Source organism: Carassius gibelio, chromosome B21, assembly GCF_023724105.1.
Source record: "Carassius gibelio isolate Cgi1373 ecotype wild population from Czech Republic chromosome B21, carGib1.2-hapl.c, whole genome shotgun sequence".
NCBI lineage: Eukaryota > Metazoa > Chordata > Actinopteri > Cypriniformes > Cyprinidae > Carassius > Carassius gibelio.
The window spans coordinates 19,299,224-19,320,873 of NC_068416.1; the positions used below are offsets into that span (position 1 = coordinate 19,299,224).

The 21,650-nt window shown below is 37.8% G+C and overlaps 1 protein-coding gene across 9 annotated transcripts in view; it reads right to left on the reverse strand.

Moving 5' to 3' along the window:
- LOC127985863 (retinoic acid receptor RXR-alpha-A) overlaps nt 1–21,650 on the reverse strand; it is a 143,431-nt gene that overhangs the window by 6,236 nt on the left and 115,545 nt on the right. For 6 of the 9 annotated variants that reach the window (XM_052588060.1, XM_052588056.1, XM_052588061.1 and 3 more), the window contains 4 exons: nt 12,509–12,659; nt 11,486–11,665; nt 7,968–8,152; nt 1,528–1,657 (listed from right to left, as the gene is read on the reverse strand). In XM_052588060.1, the coding sequence (XP_052444020.1) occupies nt 1,528–1,657; nt 7,968–8,152; nt 11,486–11,665; nt 12,509–12,659 (646 nt within the window). The remainder of the gene's footprint in view (nt 1–1,527; nt 1,658–7,967; nt 8,153–11,485; nt 11,666–12,508; nt 12,660–21,650) is intronic. The other 3 variants (XM_052588062.1, XM_052588058.1, XM_052588059.1) reach the window with 1 other exon arrangement.

Here is a 21,650-nt window from a genome sequence, read left to right on the forward strand (position 1 = left end):
ATGACAAACTCATTTTAAAAAAAATTTTTTTCTTTTGAACTGTCAAATGTTGAACGTTTAAAATTAAGTAAAATGAAAAAGCGCATGAAAAAAAAATATTTACAAAAATTAAATTAGCATCTCTTTTTATTATGTGTGTGTATCTAATGCAATAAAAAATGATATTTTCAAGGAGAAGTGTAAGCATTTTTGATAACATGCACATTTTGAACCCAGCACGTCATCTGTGTAGGCAGAACACTAGAATTCTGTCTAAAAAAGGCAAGTCATAGTGTTTGAAAAAGCCATATACAGGTGCTGGTCATACAATTAGAATATCATCAAAAAGTTGATTTGGCCTTCAGCTCTTCTGCATCCTTGGGTCTGGCATCAGAAAACACAGTGGACCAACACCAGCAGATGACATGGCACCCACCCCAAACCATCACTGACTGTGGAAACTTTACACTGGACCTCAAGCAACATGGATTGTGTGCCTCTCCTCTCTTCCTCCAGACTCTGGGACCCTGATTTCCAAAGGAAATGGGAAATTTACTTTCATCAGAGCACGTAACCTTGGACAACTCAGCAGCAGTCCAATCCTTTTTGAAGCGAGACGCTTCTGACGCTTGAAACTAAGGAATGCGACAGCTGAAACCCATTTCTTGCATACGTCTGTGCGTAGTGGTTCTTGAATCACTGACTCCAGCTGCAGTCCACTCTTTGTGAATCTCCCCCACATTTTTTAATGGGTTTTGTTTCACAATTATCTTCAGGATACGGTTATCCCTATTGCTTGTACACTTTTTTCTACCACATCTTTTCGTTCCTTTTGCCTCTCTATTAGTGTGTTTGGACACAGAGCTCTGTGAACAGCCAGCCTCTTTTGCAATGACCTTTTGTGTCTTACCCTCCTTGGGCAAGGTGTCAATGGTGGTATTTTGAACAACTGTCAATTCGGCAGTCTTCCCCATGATTGTGTAGCCTACAGAACTAGACTGAGAGACCATTTAAAGGCTTTGCAGGTGTTTTGAGTTAATTAGCTGATTGGAGTGTGGCACCATGTGTATTCAATATTGAACCTTTTCACAATATCCTAATCTTCTTAGATACTGAATTTGGGATTTGCCTTAGTTGTCAGTTATAATAATCAAAATTAAAAGAAATAAACATTTGAAATATATCAGTCTGTGTGTAATGAATGAATATAATATAAAAGTTTAACTTTTTGAATGGAATTAGTGAAATAAATTAACTTTTTGATGATATTCTAATTATATGACCAGCACCTGTAAACAGCACACAGTTAAAAAAAAGAGTGAATAATAGATCAACAAAAGCCCTGATTCAGGGAGGTTTTTGCAATTTCAGGCATTTTTAGACTTTCTAGTTCACCTTTGAAACCGAACATGTCCTCTAAGCAAGAACGCTACAAAGCAGTCTAGGAAGGCACCAACCTAGATTTTGAAACACAACCATAAAGGCAGCTTAACTTCATCCTGTTTCTTTCTTTTAAGTGTGCATCTGTCTGCTTGCACTCAAACTCACCTGCTCGTAGAAGAATGACCTGGTCGTCCAGCGGGAGCTCGGAAAAATGCGGGATCCTCTTGGCCCATTCCACGAGAGTGAAGAGCTGCTTGTCTGCAGCCTGACAGATGTTCGTGACTGGATCATTGGGCTGGTGGAAGAAACAAGAAAACAGGTGTCAAAACACTGGTCTGTCCAAATGTCCGAACACTTCAAGCTACATATGTCTGGTTTCACACACTCGCTTGTTTTGAAATATGTTAAACTACAATCCAAGTAAACACTGTTGACACAAGGGGCGCTATAGTTAATTTTCAGTTAATTTTCTCTTTTAGTTCAACTGCTTTCACAGTGAGGCAAGGTTAGTTGAAGTTACTCAAACTGTTGATATGTTTATAGCAAGCTATCGAAATAATAACCCATCCGTTTAAATGGCACAGGCATTAGAGGGTAAATTTTACTGAAGATTGCTACTGCTCTACTCGACCCCACACATGAGAACTAATCGTCTCGGAGCAGAAGTGAACAGGAAGGAAAAACAAACAGTGCTTTCGCCCCGGCCTGCTCAGGAAATACCTGCGAGAGCTGGTGCTAAAAAATGCCTCCCTTTCTAAGCAAGCCTTTCCTGCAGGAAGGTCCCTAAAATTAAATTCACTTTGACATATTTGCTCATTCCCAAACATTTACGGAATGCTACTAAACATTTAAAGGACATGCAATGAACTGTCAAACAACATGTGTGGTAAAATTCTTGCATTGTTCCTGAAAACGCCTTTGTGGGGGACGTCACATGAGTACGCAAGTTGCCTTTAATGCCTCCTGCAGATTTGAGTCTATTAGCACGTCTCGATGCGGAACGCCCCGGCTCCATCAAAGAGAGAGGACAAATGAGAGATATGAAAAATGGCCTATATGATTCCAGCTTCACGTTGCGTGAAGCCAAGGGAGGGATAGATACGCTGCTTTGTTTTATAAGATGAAAGAGTGTGTCAATGGAGAGAGCGAACGAGCGCAGGAGAGAGGAAAGCAGCAGGAGAGGGTTTTCTGAGAGGACGAGAACAAATAGACGTCGAGAGCCGTTTTTCAACTTAAGTGTCAGAAGGGAAGGCGTTAGAAAACATCAACAGGACATTGCGGCGGGCAAAAGGACAAATAGTTTTTAAGAAAACAAACAGAGGGGGATTAAAAATTATATTTGTATTTATCCAAATTATTAGTGGGAGGGAGAATTCCTGGAAAATCCTGACCTCACTTTTGGCAGCCTGCTAGATTCACTCGGGTGCAGGGCAGGAAGTTTATAAATAGGTTCTACACAGTGACACCACAATTAAGAGTCAAGAGCTTCTGAAAGGGTCAATATATCAGCCACTGTCACTGAAACTAACAGCCTCATCTAACGCCCCGTAAAAAAAATAAAATAAATGGCTCAGTAAGAAAAAAAAAAAAAAAAAAAAAGACACATACACAAAAAAATTAGGGGAACATATTGCTACTGTAAGGTACTAATATGCACCTTTTTAGGAGTAGGTAATATGCTAATATGCCAATTTGTCCCTTTAAGGGTTCTGCCCCATTGACAATATACTGTACCCACAAAGGTCAAATTTTTGAATAAAATAAAGAAAATGAAATGAACTTTCTAAAAATGCATTTAGAAATATAAATTCAGTTCTGAAAACATCTGTAAAATCACTAGATTTGCAGATGTGTATGTGATGCAGTGTCATTCAGACATTATAACATAACGAGTCAGAATACTTGGTGAGACCACTTTGTGGCCATTAGAGGAAAGAAACATCCCCCCAGTTTTTGTGAAATGACTGATGACAGATAAACAATGTGCTCTTCCGTGATTCCGCATCAGAACATGGGAACTCCCAGGAGAATCCTGTGAAATTGCTGAATGTTTCCCCTCTATAGTATTAAAGCGGCTGTTTAAAACTCACACTGACAACAGAAACAGATCAAAGCAGAAGTTGGAGATGGCAAACTGTTAGCCAGACGCAAAGCCATCTCTCAGAAAACAGACGCAGCTTATGAATATTTCTGCAGACGATCCTCCTCGGTGCAACAGTTTAACAAATATATAAACAAACAGATAATTAATTCACAAAGCAACAATATAAAGGAAAGCGAAGTGGTGAAGAGACTCTGACGCTCCTCAAAAGAATACAACTCCCTGAGTTCTCGTTAAACACTGTAATACTCATGAATGATGAATAGCTATCTTGGCTGTTTACACTGACCTCATTTCTTCAACAAAACAACCAAAATTCACCCAAAATCAGAGGCCACAAAATATCCGACTTGATTAAAAAACAAAAAGATCCACAAATCTAAATATAGCACAATAAACATAAATTGAAGCATTTTTGTAATTGAAGTCTTTAACAGGGGTCTGCCTATTATTGTTTCATTTTTAACAAATATTTGTGGGAAAAAAATATAAAATGTGTTAAAATACAATATTTAAATGAACTTTAAAGCTCAGCTAAATGTATTATAAATGTACAAATACATGAATAAATACATAAATGTTAATAATGATTTTTTTAATTGCTTTTTATGCCTCCTTAATATGTAAATTGGGGTTATACAGTACATCCATCCTATCCATATCTAAAGTTGAAGAGCCCTGATCTAGATTAAAATATACTGTATCCAAGTATCAGAAAACAAGTGGTTGATAGAGGAGGTAAAAACCAGCATGAATGATTCTTTAGTGTGAATACAGCCAGCCATATGATTTGCTTGTGAGATTCGGCGGAGCGGGGCGAATGCTAGCCCCAGGGCACGAGTGATGACGACTTTTTCAGAATCGAGGAGACGCTTTGATAACATTCTCTTCATGACCATCACAAAACAACGGCTGTTTTTGTTCGCGCTGAATGGAAAGCATTCAGTCTGCATTATTCACAGCAGATCCTGGTCCCGGGTTCCTGCAGAAACGCTTGCATATCGCACTATGAAATTTTTATGACTTGAGGAGAGATGAGAGACGTTTCAATTTTTAATTGTCTGGTTAAACTATATTATTGTTGCGTGACAGAGAGGGAAAGAGCAGTCTGGATTTACAGCTGGATTTACAGACGTCTGCAAGCTCACGCGACATATCCCTGTCGCAGAAACACTTCCTGTGTGCCAGAGGAATCGAAATAGTAAAACAAACACAAAACAAAGAGTTTCCAAGTACCTAAACGGCCACAATGAGTGCGTTTACATGTACAACAAAACTCTATTAGAGGTTTTAAAAATGCAAGAAATTCTTTTTGAAATAGAATACTGGCTAATGGCCAATAAAGCATTCCCATGACCTTGTTGTCAGGTTATTTAGCAGAATCTGTGAATGTAAACACGCTCAATGTTATGTAGACTATTAAAAATACACAGAGGTAAAACGGGACCATATTCTCCTTCTTTAAAGGCAGCCCTTGCCTGCCTTACTGGAGGCATGTTACTAACGCCTGTTTAACTCCTGTTCTAGGTCACCATGAGATAAACACTTCATTCAGCTTGGCCTAACCCCAACCATTAAGCAGCAGTGGCGGCCCATTCATGAGCTGCACTCCTGGGCCGAGGTCCTCTGATTAATTAGCACACGGGGCAGTGGCTTCCAAAAGAGCACAGACAGAAGGGGAGCTCCGGGGACAGCGGGAGGGAGCCGGGTGAGCGGGGGAGACGATCCCTCTGACTGCCGGCCAAGAAAGCATCTCCCTGCTGTCCAACTCTAGACTGCATCATTATTTTCTTTAATATACTGTATTAAACCATGATCTACAGCCAGCAGGATGAGTTAGACTGTAATGTTAAAACTGTGAAAATAACTGTTAGTGCACAAGCTGAGAATTTTAGCATGTTTAAGACACAACGTTACTGACTTTGCCTGGGAGCTATGGCGAATGACACTAATGACACTTAATGTGGTGATATTGATGACATTTATTAACATGAAAATCATTTTTGTATATCAGTATCGGACACATTTTTTAAATGTAAGTTGTGTTTAAACCATTTCTGCCTGGGAGCTAGAGTGAAGGGTAAAACCAATGATACTTAAAGTGATATTTATGATATATTTTGACACGCTCAAATTTGTGCATTTGAAATTCAGCAAGGAGGATTCAGCAATCTAGTTCCTCCTTGCTGAATTTAAAATCATAAATAAAACTCAGACGGGACAAACAATTAACCTCAGGGATATAATAAAATAAGTGTCAAAGAAAAATAAAGTAAAAGTAAAATAGATAATCATTTAAAAAGCCAATTTAAAAGATTTCATAAATGAAGTGAAATAAAGAAAACAGAAAACCAAATAAAATGGAATAATTGAACTATTTCATATTTAATGCATAAGTCAAAATTTTTGTATGCTAGTAGATTGACATGTAAAATAACCAAGATCTTTGAGTAAAGAAGTACTGTGGTTTTATATATATATATATATATATATATATATATATATATATATATATATATATATATACACACACACGCATATAATACGCAAACAAAAACATTTATTTTGGATGCGATTAATCGCTTGACAGCATATATATATATATATATATATATATATATATATAACCACAGTAGGGCTGCACGATATATCAAAATTATAGAAATATTGCAAATGTAAATATCGCTATATGCATATCGCAAGGGCTTGTGATATCTGAATCATTTTAATAATAGGGTACTTAAATCAAAATGTTGCAAAAGGTCAAAGTTTTAGTTGGACACACAAAAACGAGCCCCCTACTGGAGATACAGAGTGAGAAACCCAACCAAGATAGCCAATCAAAGACTGAGTGCTTTCCGATGTAAAGCCTGGCAGCTTCTGTCTCATGACAGGCCGTATGTTCTCCCTCATCTCGCTACCTTTCCCCAAACGTCGGTCCTCTGTTCCCACACATCTTCATCTTCCTGAAATAACCCCCATTTACTCACATAACAGCTTCCAGAACATTTTCGCTTCGGTAAAGAGCAGTCCCAAAAGACGCACTCAACCACCCAAACTCTCTCTCTCTCTCCTTCTCTTTCCTCCTCTAGTTCTACCACTCTTCTTGTACGAGAAAACTCTCCTCAGAGGCTGACGGCAGGCTGAAAGCTCCCGGGGACTGTCAAGAGTATTTCATTATTCAAACAATGCTGGAAAGTGGAGCCAATGATCACTTTAGTGGTGCTGATTTGTCATGGTGACTAGACGAGGGAGGGAGACTTCACAGCACACAGGTAAATTCAACAACTTTATCTTGCTCTGCTTCTCTCAGGGAATAACCAACCAAAACTCCATTAAAACAGATTAAGAAGTTGGATGCGTAGCCTAGTGGTTAACATACGTGCTCTGACACACTGAGCCTCAAAGTTGGAATTATAGCCTAGCGGTTAGCACACATTTAAACAGTTCAAGACTAAATGATAGACACATGCACCAATATACAGAACTTTAAGGAGGTGGACTCGGCGATGTTTAGTGATGATATCTCATGATATTAGATTATCACTACACATTAATGTGGTAAGAAGAATTATTAATAACAATAATGACATCCACATTATTTTCCAGTGCAGAATGAGAAAGTGTGAAACTTCTGATTCATTAGTTACTATAGAAAAATAAAAAAGAACAACATGCAGTAAATGGTGAAACTATTTGCGCTATACACCATAGTGTTTATAATTATGGTAAATCAAAAAATATAAGAAATACAATTTTGCAATATCAAGGTGATTGTCAAATTCACCTTACTGAAGGGGGAAATAGTTTGTAATCATGACGTTACAAAAGTGTACAAAAAAAAACCACATACTGATTGTTGGGAACCTCCCGCAGGCTGGGGTGTCTAATATCCAACCTTGTTTTTTTTTTTTTTTCGGAATACAAAAACACTCCCAAGTGATGAGCTAAATTTATTGGAGTTGTGGGTGGAGCATCCACTCTCTGACATGACACGACAGAAGTAGCCAAACAACTACAGTAGCTTTGTCCCAGTTCAAAGGCAGCTACTGACAAGCGGCAGTAATTTTTGTACTGGACTTTTTTAAAAAGTTACATTTAACAGTCTGAAAACAAAACTATTTTTGTGCATAATAAAAGTACAACCTATCTATACAAAGTTTTTTTTTTCTTAAATGTCCTAAGTTGTTTTTGTAACCCTGCAGATTAAGATAGAAGCTCAGCATTCGATGTTCTTCATATCCCTCACTTCTTGATTGTTTGATTATTAAATGTTTTGCTACTCTTTATTGACAGAACAAAAGAGAAAAGACAACTATTTGGGGACAGAGAGAGTTTCTTGCATAAGCAGCAAGAGCCAAACACTATTTCAAATCTCCAACACACAAAACGGTTCTTCAATTTATCTCACGCCTATTTACAAGGGGGGTTTTGGCTTGTACAGTAAACCTGGGGTTGGTTTCCCAGGCTTTTCAGAGCACTAAGAGGAAGGGATGTTACTTACTGAATTTGAGGGCATCGGTACATTGGTTTCAATGTAAGTCTCCGTTTTGGGCTCCACAGCAAGCTCCGCCTCCAGGATCTTCTCCACAGGCATGTCTTCGTTCGCACTGCTGGTCGACTCCACCTCGTTCTCGTTGCGTTCCTTGGCTCGCTGGCGCTCCTCCTGGACGGCTGTATGTAATAATACTAGTCACGGTCACTACAGTTGGTCAATCAAGAAGTCAACACACATAAACACTCATTACTCACCCTCATGTTGTTCCAAACCTGTAAGACCGTTGTTCATCTTCGAAACACAAATTAAGATATTTTGATGCATTCCGAGAGTTCTCTGACTCTCCAACAGACAGCAAGTATCCTTCACAATCAAGGTCCAGAAACGTAGCAAGGCGATCGTTAAAATAATCCATGAGACATCAGTGGTTCAACCATAATTTTACGAAGCTACGAACAAAACTTTTTGTGCACAAAGAAAACAAAATAACTTTATTCAACAATTTGCCTGTTCTGCGTCAACCTAGAGCACTATTTTGGAGAGTATCACTTCTGTAAACAACGTATGCTGTTCCGTGTCAGCAGCACCGTATGCAGAGACACTGTTAAGTTGTTTTTACGCTTTGATCTGAACGTAAACTAGGTATCCATGTACATACGTTTCATACGTTGTTTACGTACATATGTGATACTCACCAAAATGGCGCAATTGTGTGATGCAGAGGAGATAAATTGTGGAATAAAGTTGTTATTTTTGTTTTCTTTGTGCACAAGAAGTATTCTTGTAGCCTTGTAATATAACGATTGAGCTACTGATGTCACATGGATTATTTTAACGGTCTCCTTGCTACATTTCTTGCTGTCTATGGGAGGCTCAGAGATATCTTAATTTGTGTTCCGTAAGGTCTTACAGGTTTGGAACGACATGAGGGTGAGTAATTACTGACATAATTTTCATTTTTGGGTGAACTGTCCCTATAAGTATATTTATACCACCAATTACTGCTAATGATTTTATATACAACTTGGTTGCTAGACAAAATTAGATGTTTTGTAATATGTTTCTGGTCTCTGTGGTTTTCTCCAACAGGCTTTAACAGATCAGAAATTTGATCAGCTCAGAGAAACAGGAAGTGGTTAGTGCTGAACAGTCACTCAGTCTGACTGTGGCCAGAGCTGTATTAACCACAATCCAAGCCCCTGTGGTTAAGAGTGCGTATATGCCGGGCACAGTTCATCCAAAAGACTCCAAACCCAGTCCCTATTCACAGCACATTCAAACACACAAACACTAAATGTTCTCTTTTCCCTAACCCTTCAACTTTTTTCCTCAACAGTGAATAAAATAGGCATCGCGGTGGTGGAGGGGTTCCGAAAAGGGGGGGATTTCTGCTTTACGGAAAGAGCTGTCTGGAGGTCAGCCCAAGGGTAAAATACTTCTCCAGGAGTCAGAGAGAGGTGAGAGTGGCTGAAATCACGTTAGCTTTATTTCCCCTGGAGAGAAGGAGAGCATAAATTCATTTAATCCTGTTTTTCTGCAGATTCGCTCAGCTCTTTTTGGGATGAGCGTGGCCCAGCTCTCCTGTGCCTCAGGGTACGGCGTGAGCTTATGGGATACAGAAACAGGCGAACGCAAGCAAATGATCATATCCTTGAAAGAAGCCGCGATGATATAAATAAGGGGGACGAAAGGTTGCTCTAAGGTCATAGACAGTGGGTGTGAGAGCGAAACGTCATGTATGTATGATCGCAATGCTCACTCTTCGTCTACAGGGAAAGAATTTACTCTCACATGAAACAAGAGCTAGAGATCTGGGAAAGGGACTGGATGTTGGCTATAAAATCTATAGTCATAATAAATAATTTATGAAGCCAAACTTGTCTGACTGCTTGCAAAGACGCTGACCTGAGTTCAGCTTAGTATTGTTTTAAACTTTGTTTAACTGTTTAAGCTTTGAGACGGATGATGAATGAACTGTAATATATATCAAAAGAAATTGAAATTTATCATCAAGTTGATACATATGTAAAGAAAACTGATAGAAAATAAATAAAAAATCTATAACCACATACACACACTAACACAACAGATATTGATAGATAGGTCTAGATAACATATATAATTCATTTGTTCCCAGGTATGTCATGAATGAATAATGTAAATAATAGTTAGCTTAGTAAAATTAGAAGAATCTATTTCAAATTATTTTTATGTAACTGTATATGGAAAAGTATAATATATTCTGTAGCTCAAGTGGTAGAGCATTGCGTTGACAAGCGCAAGGTTGGGGGTTCGATTCCCAGGGAACACATGATAGATAAAAATGTATAGCCTAAATGTACTGTAAGTTGCTTTGGATAAAAGCGTTTGCTAAATTCATAAATGAAATGAAATGAAATGAAATGAAATGAAATGAATTTAATTTAATTTAATTTAATTTAATTTAATTTAATTTAATTTAATTTAATTTAATTTAATTTAATTTAATTTAATTTAATGTCTTTATGTTTGTCTGAATGTGGAATTGTAGCAGAGGGTTTAGTGGTTTTAGACACACTAAGATAAGACAAAAAAAAAGCACACATTAGCAACAATAATGCATGTAAACATGTCTATATGTCTATAATCAGGCATGCAACGCACGCTGTAAAAGGCATTCATCGGTTCAAAGTTGAAAACAGTCTCTGCAGACAAAATGATTCTAAAAACAACATTGAAAAACTCTGATATCTCATAAATCCAAAATGATTCTCTTTGACTGAGGGGCAAAATATAGTCTCTCAGATCAATATTGCACCAGCTGTGTGCTAAAATCTTCTATTAGCATGCTTAAGCACTTTCACGTCTCTTTTTCTTGGGGACAAGTGTGCAAAAAGTGCTAATGCCCCATTTTTAGCAGTGTGACAACCCATACCTCACCTCTTCCTCTCTTTCATTTCTCTCTGCCTCAGGTGATGATTTGGGAAAAACTATGGTCTTCTATATTTAGCAACAAAAAGCCTATCTAAGAAAAAAAAAACACACACACACACCACCTTGCATCAACGAGCCATTCTCTGTTTTCTCTCAGTAATTTGCGAGTACACTACCTGGAATCTTAAGTACAGACATTGCTCATAATGTGCAGAATAAACTCGCTGACCATTGTCTCACCATGAGCTGATCGGCAGACTAAACGTCTAGCGAGCGCTAATTAAGCACTGGCCTGCAGTCTGACTATTTAATGGCTGATTGGAGTAATATGAATGTTTCTTCTAGAGTCACACAGAGGTGAGATTGTGTCTAATAGCGAGTACAAAAAACATCTCGTCTCACGATGGAAAGCTCAGGTCATTCAGTGCAAAGAACGATGGACTCCTTCAACCAAGTCCTTAAGTTCTTCAGCTAACACAAATGGATGCTAAAGGGGCATTTACATAGCACTGGAAGTCATTTATTTTAATGAGAGCCGGTGGAGTGAACACTGCTCTAACATTTCAGAGGGAAAAAGCTAAATCTTTTATCCTCAACTTTATGTGCTGTACCTTCTCTCTTCATGCCCATGGCCAAACACTTCTGATAGCGGCAGTACTGGCAGCGGTTGCGCTGGCGTTTGTCGATAATACAGTCCTTGCTGTCTCGACAAGTGTAGGTCAGGTCCTTACGCACAGTCCTCTTGAAGAAACCCTTGCACCCCTCGCAGCTGTACACACCGTAGTGTTTACCTGTTGAAAAAGATGCAAACATAGAAGCCTAAGGAGTTATGTTCAGGTCTACACTGGTAATAATTCATGGATCGTGGGATTTGAACCTACAACTTTTCAAATGAAGTGTATTACAATACCGTCTTCTATCCCAGCTTAATTTTCCAAGACAACTATAAGTGTCTTCTTACAGTGTAAACACTTTCTTTCAATTTCCCAGTCTGACTGAGTTCGCTTAACTAGCAAACCAGTTCCCAAAATCCATCTAACACCACCCAAACGAGGATCTTAAATGGAGTGGAAAACTAGCTAAGATCAGAAAACCATCTTCCAGACTGTTTTAAGCTCTTTTGCCCATCCCAACCAGCCCTGCATTGCAACACTAGAACAACAGTTTGCATTTGGGGCTAGATTTTTTGTTTGCATGTAAACACTAGCCTAAGCAGGACAGGCTGAATTAGCTTATTTAGCTAACTAACCAGTTAAAGAGTGCCCGAAACCCTTATAAAACCACCCAAAAGATGATCTTGTCCAGGCTAAAGTCCAGAAAACCAGCATAGACTGGTGTTTAAGCTGATTTTTCATTCCAACCAGCCCTGTACATCAACACTGGCCTAACAGTGTCCGTTTGAAGCTGAACTAAACCAACTTAAGCTGGTCTCCAAGCCTGATTAGGCATGTTTAGCTGGGCGACCAGCTGAGAAGACCCCAAAACCCCTCTAAAAGGTCTAGACTAGGCTAAAAGACTGTCCAAGACCAGAAACCCAGTTTTTTTTCCACCCCAACCAGCCTAGAACAAGCACCAGTAGCAAAATGTTGTTTGGAGCTGGGATATTGGTTTACATGTATAGTGTGTTTTGGTACCTGAGGAGCGGTCGCCACAGATGGCACAGATGTGTTTGGTGAGGGAAAGAGGGGTGCCCGAGGGCTGGGCTGGCACCTTCATCACACCGTTGATGCCCAGGGGCGGCTTGATATCTTCTGAGCTGCTGACAGAGTTCATGGGCGAATTCAACTGCAAAACATAAGTAAACAAACAACATATCATTTAGACACATGTCAATGTTTCAGCTCTACGGACCTGACTGAAAGAAAGCCTGAGTTGCAGAAGGCCCTGACTTTTCTGTCAATTTCTTCAATACGGGGCCAGCGTTGAGATTTCAGATTGATTTTGTGCCGTAAGAACGAGGTTTCTCTCATCTGATTACACGCTCTCTCCTACTTCCTCTGAATGCAAGTACAAGAAATGGATGCTGAGTGTGTCCCTAGCCTAATTTTTTCATATCCAGCACCAGCAGTGCAACATGTTCTATGCTAGAATGGCGGCAATAAAATATTTAGTGGGACAGTGGAATAAAGACGTGGTTCTGTTTCTCACTCTTTCTCTCCAAGCTAAAATGAATCTGCCGGCCATCGTCCAGACATTCTTTCGCTCACACATGTGTATTTTGAATGAGAAGCACATTAAAGTTAAATTTTAGTGGAAATGACAGCTAAAACAATCTAAATTGATCTCAAATGTTTATTAATCAATGTGAGCCAATGTTATTGCACATTTCTACCATTCCAAGGTGATGACGCAACAAGAAGCAATCATAGTAACCGTAACACTTTTTCACCCAACACGAGTTCATATTCAGTTACACAATTTAATTTGATCAGAGACACAAGAGTTTTGTTTAAATGAAAGTTGCAGAAGGGTAGACACTGTGCCTAAGGGTCCAGAAGCCTGTTCTAAATTAAAAAAAAAAAAAATGCCCATGCTATCTTGCCTTTAGGGAGTGAAAAGTCTTGTGATAAAGAGCGTGGTCACTCTGCATTGGTAACAGTGATGTTTGGACGCATTTGACTTTTCTTCTCTTTAATTTATATTATAGTAGATGTTTTACCAACAGCATATTTGTTGGAAGGCTTTTAAAAGCGTGACACAGACTTGGTAAAGGCCTTGGGACTGTGCATGTTCTTGGCCACGAGACAGAAACACTCATGTGAGAGCCTCCAAAGTCTTGTTCTCATGCTTTAGCCAGAACACAGTTCGCAGAGGGGCTTGATAAAGACCCCATTTAGACCAAAAGGAGCATCGTCACTTCCCACTTCACACCACAGCTATGTGTTGACGTGACTGCAAGAGACATGCAGACTTGCTAGACCTGTGGAGTGCCATGTAACCAGAGGACACTGGACACAGACAGACTACTGTAGCCCTACCACAAGGTACAAAATATATTGTGTTTAAGAGCATTCTGCAATGAAAATTACATTTCAACATCTCTCAAATAGCATGGAAACCTCCTTTGTTTCGCTAAAGCTAATTTCTCAGTTAGTATTTTGCTTAACTTTAATACTCACAATTATTTTATACAAATGACAACAACAACAACAAAAAATACTGCCCAAATGATATTTGCCTTGATTTTTTTTTTTCAATCACACACGTTTCATATTTCATCTTAAGCTTTCTCCTAGGTACAATTATGAAATTTCTTACAGTAAGCTTTATGCATTTATGGATACATTTATGAACTTATGCATTTATGCATGCTGAGGGGTAATCATAGTTTGTGTAAAAAAAATAAAATAAAACAAATCATAAAATAAATACAGAAATAGTTTGTGATTTCACTTTTGTTTAGGTTAGCATTTTAAAAAAGACTGATTTTCATGTTTTATATTCAAAATATTTTAAAATCTACATTAAAGAAAAAAAAATGTAATAAAAAGTTGGTCAGTTGGGTTGGCAAGTTTTACAGCTTCCAAGTTGAAGAACTATGAACAAGCAATTTATAACTAATTCAAGTTTGACTGTTAAAAGTTTCTTCAAGCGTTTGCAAAGTAATATAATTTCCTAAGATAACGTAAGCACCATTTAATAAGGTTAAGGATAATGTACATCCAGTGGGTTGTTATCGCAAAATAACCCGACAGGGTGATTAGGACCCTGACGTGAATAATAATAATCAGGTATGAAATATTGATTAGAGTTGAAATACTTCAACGTAACGCTTCTGTGAAGAAAGCAGCTGATAGAAAATGGCAAGTTCAAACTAGATGGACATTTAAGGGATGCAGGGATGACCCTGTGTTATCAGCCTTTACCGGTTGTTATTGAGGAATAATATACTTCTGAATGTTGTGACTGACCAATCAGAATCCACAGAGCCATGTATGTTTAAAGGATACTAGACTCTGGTATTACGAATCTGTGTGTGATTCTGGTATGTCCTTTTCAGTATATGATTTGATCCCACTGATTATTGACAATAAAGACGCAACTTTTAGCCACATTAGGGTTTATTTCATTCAGCTTGTAGTTTGTACACTAATCCCATTCATTTTGTCTTTTGTTGATGATGTAAGGTACGAAGTTAGTTATATACAAAAATATACTTTTTTCTTTCAGTTTTAGTAATAAAAAGTGCTCAGATTTATCTTTGTAGTAATAGAAATGTCCAGATTTAAGAAACGCCCACATGTGGAAAGACTTACGTTAACCACCTTTATCCATGTACATGATTGCATCATCCTAAGAACACGTGCGTGTGTTCACCCGTGCCTGCACACACACTTAAACTCAATGCATGGACACACACAGTAATGACACGGCCCATGATATTACACTCATGACCACAACATGCCCTGAATACAGAGACAGAATGCTGAAGCAAACAGATCAAATGCTCAGAAATGACAGCCCAAGCAAACAAAAAACACTCGCAGCTTATGAATCTTTGTCAAGAACATGATTAACACTTTTGAAAACTGCTCCTCTTTCACTCAGTATGATGATTAATTCCATCCGTCAAAAAACTAACAAGGAAAACGCTGCGAACAAAAGCCCCTGTACTTCCACTCTGCTTGATTTATGATGTCAGAAATGGTCATTGTCCTTGAAAAACGCTGAAGGCAGTCAAGGCTGCAGGGGCCGTAACAGTGCGGCCCGTTCTGATGGAGAGAGGTGTTAATGATGAGTGAGCAAAGAGAAAGGATGGGCGGCAGTGAATTACACATGCCATACTTTATTCTGAGGCTGTCAGTTTCAGAGAAATAAAGTGCCTTTTGTTATGAATTTCTGACTCCAATGAGAACCTTAAACACTCTCATGTTACGCACCTACAAATACTCAAGGGGAGAATTCACCAAGAATGAATTCCCCGCTGATGGAGCCATTTATTTGCACCCGCTGTCTGCATTAAGGGTCCGATTCACTAAAGGAATTATGCAAATCAGGTAACGGTGCAAATGTGGCCGCAAAATTTCTGCACAGCACGCTTCTTCATTTTTTGGTTTAGGTTGTGAAATAAGCAGCAGACTATTGCAATCTGGTGTACTTTAATCGGATAATATAGTATCACTCTATCTTTCAAGAGGAAATAAAACAAATGTCTCTTAAAATAATCTAAATGATCAAATAAAATAATCCAATAAAAGAGAAAAATAAATAATAAAATTAAAATGAAAGGGTGTGGCATTAGCTACGTCAAAGACATGGGTTCGATTCTCATGGAATGCATGAACTGATAAAATGCACAGCCTATATGCAACGCTCGTCGCTTTATATAAAAGTGTCTGCAAAATGCATAAATGTTAATGGTGTATAAATATAGTGTAGCATTTAGAGTTTTGCAGAAATCAAGAAGGGATGCGAGAAGAGCTGAATATAATGACCATGACAATGAACTGCAGGCTGCCAGTTAGATGCAGGTTTTAATGTGAAATACTGCATGCAACTGTACGAATTCATCTGTAATTTTTCTCACACTCAGCTCATGCACACATTTGCACACGCTGTGTTAGTTTCACATGCAAAAGCAGTCGTTAAAATTAGCCCATCTCTTCACGTCATACCTTTATTTGTCTATTTTGCTGGACCTCTGTAGTTTGTCTATATGAGATGTAGAGCTGCACTATCAGAGGACTCACTATCAGAGTATGGCTATTTTCAACATGCAACTCAATCTGCCCAAACTCCCTCTCAATGCTGTATTTGTGTGTGTGTGTGTGTTACAGAAGGATTAAAGGGTCTCAGTTCTGTGACTGTAAATAGAATAATCCTCCCTCCCATACATGATCACGCACTCTTCTTTGAGGGGTAGGGTGTCAGTCAAGTGCCCCGAGTAAGAACAGCATGATCAGCCAGCCGTGCTGTGATACTTAAGCTGTACGGAGAGGAGGGGGCATCCCAAAAGTTTAGACACAACATTCACAAAGACAGACAAATACATAGGAGTCAAGAGATCGTTCTACAGGTCTAATTTAGAATGGGATGTTCACTTGAATATTTGAAAAGTCATTTGAATAATTCAAAAATCAATACTGTAATTATTTACTCTCATGTCACTCCAAACCTGTTGTTTTAACCTAGGGGACACAAAGGGGTCACATGTTCAAAGGACACATGACTTTTATATTCTATATTCCAAATCTTGGTCCAAAGCACTTACAATAATCTCGTCTAATTTGCTGTTAACTAAATAAATCAAAAACAGATCATTTGTGAAATATTTTAGGAAAAAAAGAAACAAAACAAAATGATTCTGATTTGTGTATTGTATCAAAGGTTTCTTAAAAACTATTAACCATTGTAAATGGATCACTGAGTCAGTTAAACTAAAAAAAAAAAAAAAACACAACTAAATTAATAAATTGGGAAAAATATTAATTAAATGAGAAAAAATACAGTAAAAATAAATTATATTAGAAAAAATATTTTTCTAAGTATTTAAGATTTAAGATCAAATTGTTTTAAAAAAGCTATTAACCACTGTAAACAGAGTCAGTAAGTTTAACTATAATAATAATAATAATAATAATAATAACAACAACAACAACAACAACAACAACAACAACAACAACAACAAAGAATCAGTAAAAAAAAAAAAAAAAAGAATTAATAAATACAATTTAAGTCTGATTTGTGAATTGGATAAAAAAAATCTAAACTTTGAAATATAGAAAAGGAAGTCGCATAGGTTTGGAGTAACCGCGTTAGGAAATATTTCTTCTAGTGAATTTTAAGCAAACTATGCTTTTAATTTTTTTTTACAGGTATGTCATGGTTTATTTTATCCTATGTGTCAAAGCTGCTGAGCAGAAGAGAGAGACAAGTTGTCAGCACCTCTAGATCTGTATATCTGTGGTGAAACACATGACAGAGTCAGAGAGTGTTGACTCGGGAGAAAGAACAGTAGCCTTGACCTTAAAAACTCACTAACAAAGGGAAGTCATGGCAGATCTAAGTGTTAGATACCAGTCAAATCAACAAGACCATGTATCCATCCATCATTTGTGCAAGTACGCTACAGATGTTGACACTTGGTTGTCAAGCATAAGCTAGAGACAGAAAAGAGCTGTGCTGTCACAAATTTTGTCTCTATTTTACCAGTAATCTGTCACTCACAAAGATATAAACTCAGAGCCGTTCATGCAGGATGTTCTTACATTTAAGTAACAAAATGGAATGCAGGTATTTAAAGCGTATAAGTGTTTTTAACTTGACACTGCATTTCAAAAACGCTACACTTACTGTGCAAGACGGCCACTTGCATTGAAACAATCAAAACCAGTCAAAAACATCTGTCTAATGCATAAAAGCATAGTGCATAACAACATAAAAGTATGCAAGTATGGCAAGAGAACGACCTTCTATTTTTCATACATTTCCATTCAACATAATGGTTCAGCTGAATGTTTGACCATTTCTTTCTTAGTGGAAAGCTCAAGTTTCGCCTCCATGGACATCAAGTTCAATCTGCAACTTTAGCCTTGGTTCAAAACTCTCATCACATCAATCTGCTCTTGTTTCAAGATTCAGACTTGAACGGTGCTTAAGGAGTCATATATGCTCCCACGAACGGATACATTTTATACGAGACCTTAGAGTAGATTAGCTGATCTTACCAAGCCGAAAAACAGACTTCCCTCCAAAGGGCAAACCAAATCCTGCAGCAGCAACCTTTAACACATGCTCACCTCTCAAAACCAGAAAGAAGCTTCACACTGAGGCAACCTGGAGAGCATTCGAGAGGAGTGAACTTCAAATAAAAGCAATATTGAACATCTGATGCCTACTTAACAGTGGCAAAAGTCTATTTGCCTTGTATGTATAAATCAAGGTCTCAAAGCTATAAAATGCAGTGATTTTACCAAAGTAAAATGGAGTAAAATCCACTTATGTTAAATTAATAATTACATACATTCATAATATTAACCTGGATTTAGTCTGTCTCAGTTTCTACATTTTTCCTACTGACACACACTACATCAAAAGATAGAAATAACTGACTTAAAACCATTTTTTAGCTGGTGAGAATAAAATAAAGCTGCACAGCTCTCATTAATATAAACAGACTATAATATGAATAATTGTGATAAATGATTTCATTTATTGTTTTGTTCAAGTCACTTAAAATTTAAACATCAAGTTATTTATTCCTCAAGGTAAATTATGTAAATCTGATTTCTTTGAAGATTTTGAAAACTTTTACCTAAATGATAATTATTTAAATATTTAAATATTTTAAATATTCTCTTTTCAGGAAAAAAACAAAACAAAACAAAAAAACCTAATAAATAACCAAACCACAAAAACAAAATAGAAAACCAATCAACAAAAGCAATTATGCATGCTTGTCTCTCAGATGTTTCATAATGGCTATTTTAAGGCATTATTAAACATCTAAGCATCTGATTTTATAAATGACACATTTATTTAACATTCAGAGCCTGAATTTTACGTCATCCTGTCATCACAACAAACTCCAACCCCAATCCACGCTTGACTGGGATGTGTACATCAGCACATGGAAAAGCTCTGCTGATAACGGCGACCTTATCCTGATCTCTAACCACTGTAGGGCACCGGGCCGATCCCCTCTGCCTGATAACCCACTCAACATCTGACCTCCGATCTTTCACACCCATTACTCGCTCCGAGTGTGACCTCACAGAGGCTGCTGTCAGTAGCGATGTGGGAGACACATTTGGAGCCGTCCCTGTGGATACGGCTGTCAGCGGCAGTAAGTTAGCCCTGTTTTGTATCAGCCCTAAAGGCGAGTGTCGGTGTCATTTGGGTTCTTGCAGTGAAATGTTTCTCGACAGGGTGTTCAGCTCCTAAGCATGCATCATTTAGGCGGATCTTAAGGCAGTTTTGGAAGCCTGACAGCCATTAGAACCGTATCATAATACAAACACTACAGAAATGATTGATGCAAAAAATGCAGACCATTTTTTTAATTCTCAAAAAAAAAAAAAAAATAAAGTGATACAAGTAAATATACATCACATATATCATATACATAATATATATAATTTTTTAATATTTTTTAACAGAATATTGTTGAAATTCTGTTTATCGACCAATTAGCAATTAGATAATAACAATAGGAATTGCATAATATATCATAAACAATAGAAATTGAATTGAATTATCTTACAAAATTTTATATATATATATATCGTGAGTTTATAGACTATTTCCATTTGTTTGCGAGATGATAATTTAATTGTAGGTTTGCTATTATCAATCTAAAACTAAGTCGAAATATTTTATTTCTTCTTACCCCATGCATGAATCCCATTCAGCCAGATTATATTGCCTTTATATAGCTGACAGCTAAGTGTTTTATGTTCACACAGGCGCACATGCATGTACACACAGGAACACTCCAGAAAACTTTCCATATGCATGGATAAAACTGATGTCATATCTGGATAACAGAGTTTGTTCCTTTCTGCTGAAGCCAAGCAAGCTGCATCATCCTCTCCAAGGCCAAATGTAAATGATCTGCACAGCAATCAAGACAACACTAGTGGCCAACCACTATCCTGCAGCCTCATGCAACTCCAGCACTGGGGGAAGTCAGAGAAAGAGAGGCAGATCTGCTACCCGCTGCTCCGTTCTGTCTGGCTCCTGCTGTGCGTGATGTCTGTGCTTTGGTAGACTGTGCTGGGCCAAGACAGATTATAACTGTAGAGCCGTTTCCTCTGAAGAAATGTTGTATGGTGGAATAATTGCCTAGAGCTGAAACAGCTGTCAGCATCCAGAGCTAATCTCTGAGTGTGGATAATCAACACTGGAGCGCAGTGTTTGCAAAAATTGCCATGTGCCTGCATTGTTAAACCCAAAACGAAACATGGAGATTTGTAAATGCTGATTATTAAAAAAATAAGTGAATGCTCTGACGCTTTTAACAGAGGTAAATAAAATAAAATAAAATGCATTTAAAAAAAATCATCAGTCTGGACCTTGGGATGAGGCACTTTCACAAGAACAAAACACAAGCACGCAGAGCAAACAAAATGCAAAGCAAAGAAGCTGTCCTTGAGCTCACCAGATAATGCCTCCACTAATTTCAAGGTTTTACTTGAGAAATAAACCATAAAAGCTGAAAAAATATATCATCAGCTTTGTGTTCAAGGGCTTTTGTGTACAAGTATCAAGGTTGCAAGGAAGCAATTAGCATGTAAAATCTGCAGCTTCTACCGCATGGACTCTGCACATCGTCTGAGGACACAGATAGAGGTAGAAAGCGAGAAGAGACTGTGAGTTTTTTTTTTTTTTGGTGAAGTAAAAAAGTAAATGTGCATTGTGTATCTCTCCACACTCAGCAAACAATTCTTTTGTGCACAACATCAAAATCCCCTTTTCTGCCTCTTTAGAAAATCCCCTGCAAGCTGAGCCCCTTTGAGAACATTTGAAACAACTGTTATTAAAAGTGCTCTCTCCTCCAATCACACACTCTCAGTGTGTTTTGCCCTTAAGAGCAGTTCACTTGTGCTTTTCTCAATAGAAGTCTAAAAGTTAGAAAGAACAGAGTAACTGTGCATCCAGGTTTGGGTTAGAAGTTTCAAGGGAGCTCTCTGTCTTTCTTAGCAAGCATACAGTTTGGCGCACAAAGCCTATTAACAACAGTCGCCAAGATAAGAGTTTCTTTTGCTAATGTGATGTTTGTGCTTCATATTTCATAAATATATCAGTTTGAATCTAAACTTTGCTTGAACTTTCTTT